The 6,613-nt window shown below is 37.3% G+C and overlaps 1 protein-coding gene across 1 annotated transcript; it reads left to right on the forward strand.

Annotated features, from left to right (window-relative positions):
- Nucleotides 1-3,637: 3,637 nt before the first annotated feature.
- LOC111912145 (uncharacterized) lies at nt 3,638-4,213 on the forward strand. The gene has a single exon (XM_023907879.1). It carries the CDS (start codon nt 3,638-3,640, stop codon nt 4,211-4,213), a length of 576 nt encoding a protein of 191 aa, XP_023763647.1.
- Nucleotides 4,214-6,613: the final 2,400 nt, after the last annotated feature.

Raw genomic sequence — 6,613 nt, forward strand, 5'->3', positions numbered from 1 at the left:
CCGGATTGAGTTACGGGTAAAGTGGTCAATTTACCCTTGGAAGAGTATTGTGCTTGGCCTAATGTTTATTTGTGCTATGTTGGCTAGTTCGAGATTTTCGGTGAGTCGATGATTCGAGAATCTGCTTCTTCAGTTCAGAGTTTCGGCAGTGCGAGGTGAGTTATCCTCACTATATCAACAGGGTCTAAGGCACCAAGGTCGGCCCTTTATCGGATTGAGATCCGGATATTGTTGTTATGTTATTGCTTTGATATGTTTGCATCCTGGTAGCTAGGATGGTGTATGATAGAGACCTGGTTGAGGTCGGTAACCTGATGTGTAGGGTGATGCTATGCTAGTGACCGGTTAGGTCGGTATCCTGGTTAGGATGATGATATGCTACGTGATCTGTTTGATCGGCTTGTTGGCTGCGAATTTTTATATGATTGCATGTTTATGTGCACATGGTTGTTTGGACTGGAGTTGGGTTGAGGCGGGTCCTGCTTTGTGCTGTAGGCCAAGATACCCAGGGCGGACCGGTTGTCCCGAAGGCCCAGCGAGCGGTCCGGATAGGCTGTAGGCCCCAAGAGGGCGGACCAGACGTGCCGAGGCTCGGAGAGTGGACCAGGCCGACTGAAGGACCGGTGCGGGCGGACCAGTCATACTGTAGACTCGGAGAGTGGACCAGGCCGACTGAAGGGCCGATGCGGGCATACCAGTCGTACCGTAGACTCAGAGAGTGGACCAGGTGGATTGAAGGCCCGGTGCGGGAGGAAAAATCACACTATAGGCTCGATGCATATGGCTAGACTCGGAGGGTGGACCAGGTGGACTGTTGGCCGGTGCGGCGGACCAGTCACACAGTAGACCCGAAGTGCATGGTTGTTCTGTGATCGGATATGATATGGCATGTTATGCATGTATGGTATATGTTGTTGGTATTTTGGGCATATGTCACTAAGCTTTCGGGCTTACAGTTGTGGTTTTATGTTTTTCAGGTTCTTCAGGAGACCGTGGCAAGGCGAAGGTGTGATCGTACCACTCCTCATGTTTATGTTGTGATGTGATTCTGGGAATACTCTAAATAAATTATATTGAAAACCTTTTGTAATAATTTAATGAAATCGGGTTGTTTTTGAAAAATTTCAATTGGTTGGAATTTTTCGGTCGTTACATGCGCGCCACACACCATGCGTGGGTGAAATTTAAACTTTAAAAATTCGTATCTCTCGCATACAAGCTTCGTTTTCAATGACTCTTTAATATCAGTGTAGGTCTCGATGTACACTACTGTTGGATTAGGTATCTATGCCCATAACTGAAATTGGTATATACTTGAATTGATAGTAGCACAGACCTTTTGGGTTGCCCTCAAACCTAGCAATTGGACAAGATGACTTTTAGAGAGAGAGAGAGAGAGAGAGAGAGACTGAGAGAGAGAGAGAGATTAAATAATTATGTGAATAAGAAATTAAATTAACGAGTTATTAATTTGTTAAGAAAATAATATCTTAATTAGAAATCATATTATTTAATTAATAATTTATCAGAAATTAATTGTAATTAACTTTGGGATAAATTGTATTAATTAAAAGTATAGGGAATGTTTGGTTATTTATTGATAGTTGAGGAAGGAAGGCTCTAGAACCTCATGGAATGAGGTGGATGAGAATCTTCTAGGATAAGGGTTAGATGATTTCATCTAAGGCCCTTGGATAGGGGGATTGGGCTACTTGGTCACCAAGCAAAGAAATCTAGGGCTTATCCCTTAAACCTTAGCTTTGGCCCCATGTATCTTCAATTATATAAGGAACCCCTAGCCCCTTGATTTTATTCACTCCTTCCCTCTACAAGCCTTGGAAGAAAATTCATTCTCCCATCTTCTTTCTCTTAATTTATCCTATTGCTAGCTTCGGTGTGATTCCATTTGAGGCACGACATTTGTGGTGCTAGCTTCCAAGAGATCTTCAAAGGGAATTTTTAGTTGTTTGTTGTAACATTTAAAAGGTATGTAATCCTAAAAACATCTCCTCTATTTTTTGGAAATATTGTAGGATTTCTAGGGTTCTTTTGATGTTCTTAGTTATAGGCTTAATAAAGAAAACATAGATCCTATTTAGGTTGCATGCAAACTTAAGGGATTTTATTTTTGTTTGCTTAGCTAAATACCGTTAGTGGTATCAAAGCATTTGGTTTGTTTTTTGTTGAATAGCTATAATAGAAAAATAAATCAAATAGGATTTATAGAAATTAAACCCTAAAAATAGATGTATTTCAAATAGGGTTAGGGTTTTAGAAACCCTAGCCCTTCCCCAAGTTTTCGAAATTTAGGGCTAGGGTTTTGAAACCCTAGCCTTCCTCCCCAAGTATTTTCGAAAATGGTTAGTTATTAGGGTTTCCATATTTTAGATAATTGTTAGTTTGAGTTGATTAAACAAGATAATTTTAAAATTGGATAAATCCTATACCCTAAATTCTCAAAAATTAGAGGGTAAGGATTATGATGAACTTATTTGATTAATTTAATTAGAAGATCCTTACTTAATTTAATTTATATAATTAGTTAATAATTAAATCATCATTGATTTATTTTAAATTTAATTAGTTAGATATTAATTTTGAAATTTAAAATATAAACCCTAGTATTTTGAAAAGTTTTAAAATACTCCTTATACTCTATTTAAAATTAAAAGTTTAATAGTTACTATATGTATAAGACTAAGTTAGTTAAACCGTTAGTATGCCTCATTCACGAAGCTAGTCTATAAGGGGGTATAAAGAAACTTCCTATAAAACGGTGGTTGAATGTGTGTCCACTCTTACCCACCACTTCCTTGACTAGTGGAGGGTCGTTAGCCAAACAAATTTGATAGGAAAATTAATTATCATTAAAAGTATAAGGATATTAAAATGTACTAGAACCTTCTTTTAATAAAATCCCAAATCTAGTTAGTTTATGAAAAATGTGAATTTGTATGCCAACCCATGAAATTGCACATTACAATATATAAGTCGTTAGTGGAGCGTGTATGGTTAAACAACACACTAATAGGGACTAATAAAGAGTTGTAATGGGTATCTCATAAATTATCATTGTTGATGGAGCGTGTGTAGTTTACCACCACATCAATTGGGATGATAAATGACAATGAGGTTGCCAAGCACATTTACATGGTTATTCATATCTTGTTTGTAATCCTCGGTATCCTAGTCACAAATTGAAGAGCATAATCTGAGATTAAACATGCCATTGAATAGTTTCAATGAATCTCAAAAGACCTAAGAATTTCACTTAAGTTAGTTTCTTTTAAATTTCAGTTTCTATTGGTGGAATTGGTAAATCAACATTTACCTATCTTTATAAAATTTACAATTAGATTACAACATCCCTTTTATAAGTTGTAAATTATATAGTAGGATCCTAGCCTTGATATTTTTCTTGGCTTTCTATATTAAGGATTATTCTTATCTAACTAAAACTACCTTCACTTTATAGATGTCCACTCCAAATGTGAAACATTAAAATGGCCCTTTGATTTGAGAAAAAAAGTATGTTCTCGAAAAGGAACTCAATGAGATCGACAAATAAACGGACACTCCTAAAGAATTAGCCTACTACAAGCAGCACTACGATGATGCAACAAAATTTGCTTGCATCATGGTAGCCACCATGACTCCTAAGCTGCAAAAATTTGATGAGGATTACTGGCCCCACGAAATGAACAAGGACCTTATTGAAAAGTACCATAAGCAAGCTTGTCAAGCAAAGTTCGAAGTGGTCAAGTCCCTCATGGCGTGCAAGATGAAGCATGGAGAATTTGTCTATGGCCGCGTGCAAAGAATGCAATGGTACATAGAGCGCCTTGTTAGGCTGAATGTGGATTTTGATGAGGAGTTGGCTATTTATATAGTCCTAAACTCCTTACCTAGTTGTTATGATCAGTTCATTTCGACCTATCATCTGAACAATAGTGAAATCACCTTGGCTCAATTACACAATCTCCTACAGACAGTTGAAGCAAGAATGAAGAGAAAATGTATTGCCTCCACTCCTGCTAGTGCTCCCATCCTAGCCATTGGAAAAGGAAAGGGTAAAAAGAGGATAGATCCACCCAAGAAAAACTGGAAGGAAAAGTCTCATGCAGGTTCATCAAGTAGCGACCCTAAAGGAAAATCCAGTTTGATTATCTACCCTCTTCTGATTCCAAAGAGGCTACTACTTTTACTGCAATGACATAGGGCATTGGAAAAGGAACTGCCCAAAGTATCTACAAGATATCAAAGATGGAAAAGTGAAGCCAACATCTACAGGTATATACACAATTTCATCTAAGAACTCATCATCTTCTCGTTCTTGGGTCCTTGATATAGGATGTGGATTTCTCATTTGTTCTGATTTGCAAGGGTTAAGAAGAAGTGAGGAGGTGGAGCATGGTAGAATAAACTCGATCATGGTGAATAGGCGATCTTCTCTTGTTACCAAAATAGGAGTTTATAGTCTAGTGCTTAGTAATGGTGTTTGTTTAGATTTAATAAATTGTTGCTACTCGTCAGAAATGACAAGAAACATTATCTATTTTCATGCATTGTTCAAACAAGGGTTTAGATATTCATTTAATGATTTGAATGGTTCTATTTTTGCTTATAAAAATAGTATTTTTTATTTTGAAGCTTTACCTTGTGATGGTGTGTATGAAACTATGACGTGTGTTGATAATTTAGGTAATAACGTATTTCAAACTGATTTGTCTAATGATATAGACAAAGCAAGCTTGTGGCATTGTCGTCTTGGACACATCAACAAGAAATGCATCTCCCAACTCCAAAAGGATGGAGTGTTGGAATCATTTTACCTAAGGTCAGATGATGCATGCAGATCTTGTCTTTTCAGTAAGATAACAAAATCACCTTTCACTGGACCTTGTTAAAGAGGTAAGAGTTTGTTGGACCTCATACACATAGATGTGTGTGGCCCTTTAGATCCACCACAAGGAATGAAAATCGATGTTATGTAACATTTAAAGATGATTATAGTAGATTTGGTCATATTTACTTAATCAAACATAAATAAGAAACCTTTAGAAAGTTCAAAGAGTTTAAACATGAAGTCGATAATCAATTCGGTAGGAAGATAAAGATGCTCCGATCAGATAGAGGAGGAGAATATCTTAGTATCGAGTTACATGACTACCTCAAGGAATGTGGAATAGTTTCACAAATAACCCATCCTAGGACACCAAAACTTAATTGTGTAGCTAAGAGGCGCAATCAAACCTTGTTGGAATGCTTCGTTCCATGATGAGTCAAGCTTATCTTCCAATTTCACTATGGGGGTATCCTTAGAGACTGTCGCCCATATTCATAATCTTGTCCGAACTAAGATGGTTGCAAAAACAAATCACGAGATGCGGACATGGAATGTTACCTTGTTTGCACATATCAAGGTTTGGGGTTGTGAAGCTTTCATCAGATGAGAGACTCACGAAAAGTTTGAACCTCGAAGTGAGAGATGTATTTTCATTGGCTACCCACAGAAGTCCTTTGGATATTTGTTCTACAGACCTAGTGAGAATGTGGTCTTTATAGCACGAAGATGATTCTTTCACGAGAAAGAGCTCATATGCAAAGATGATTGTGGGAGCACCATTGACCTTGAAGAGATTCAAGATGCAACCGATGAAGGAACCTCTAAAGACGCTAGGGTTTAACCATGGGAATAGATTCCAGTTGAACAAATTGACAATTCATTACCTCTTCATCGTTCTATTAGATTTTGCATGCCACATGAGTTCTATGGTTTACATATAACTACAAATGGTGATACGTTTATCAGTGATAGTAAAATGGTAAATTTGGATGAACCAGCTAACTAGAAGGAAGCAATGGCAAGCCTTGAGGCAGCAAAATGGATAGAGGCAACGGATAGCGAGATCAAGTTCATGTATGACGACCAAGTTTGGAATTTGGTTGATCAACAACCTGGTTGGAAGATAGTTTTTTGCAAATGGATCTTCAAGAAGAAGACTAACATGGATGGTAATGTGCACACATTCAAAGCACGACTAGTTGCAAATGGGTTTACTCAAACCCCAAGGTTTGACTATGATGATACCTTCTCACTAGTAGCTAATATAATATCTATTAGGATAATTCTAACAATAGCTTCCTTTCATGACTATGAAATTTGGCAGATAGATGTGAAAACTGATTTCCTTAATGGGAAGCTGGCTGAGGATGTTTACTTGACTCAAACAAAGGGTTTAATTGATTCAAAGTTTCCTAATTGAGTGTGTAAGCTTGAGAAATCAAGTTATGGATTGAAACAAGCATTTCACAGATGGAATCTTTGCTTCGACGTGAAAGTCAAGGAGTTTGGTTTCTCTAGAAGTAAAGATGAGTCCTATGTATATGTCAAATCTAGTGGGAGTATAGTAACCTTCCTAGTATTGTATGTTGATGACGTACTTCTTATAGGAAATGACATTCAAACTTTGCAAGAGGTTAAGTATTGCCTTGGAAAGTGTTTTGTTATGCAGGACCTAGGAGAGGCTGCTTATATTATGGGGATAAGAATTCTAAGGGATAGGAGTAAAAGACTAATTGGACATAGTCAAAGTACATAATTGGAAAAGGT

The sequence above is a fragment of the Lactuca sativa genome, chromosome 2 (assembly GCF_002870075.4).
Source record: "Lactuca sativa cultivar Salinas chromosome 2, Lsat_Salinas_v11, whole genome shotgun sequence".
NCBI lineage: Eukaryota > Viridiplantae > Streptophyta > Magnoliopsida > Asterales > Asteraceae > Lactuca > Lactuca sativa.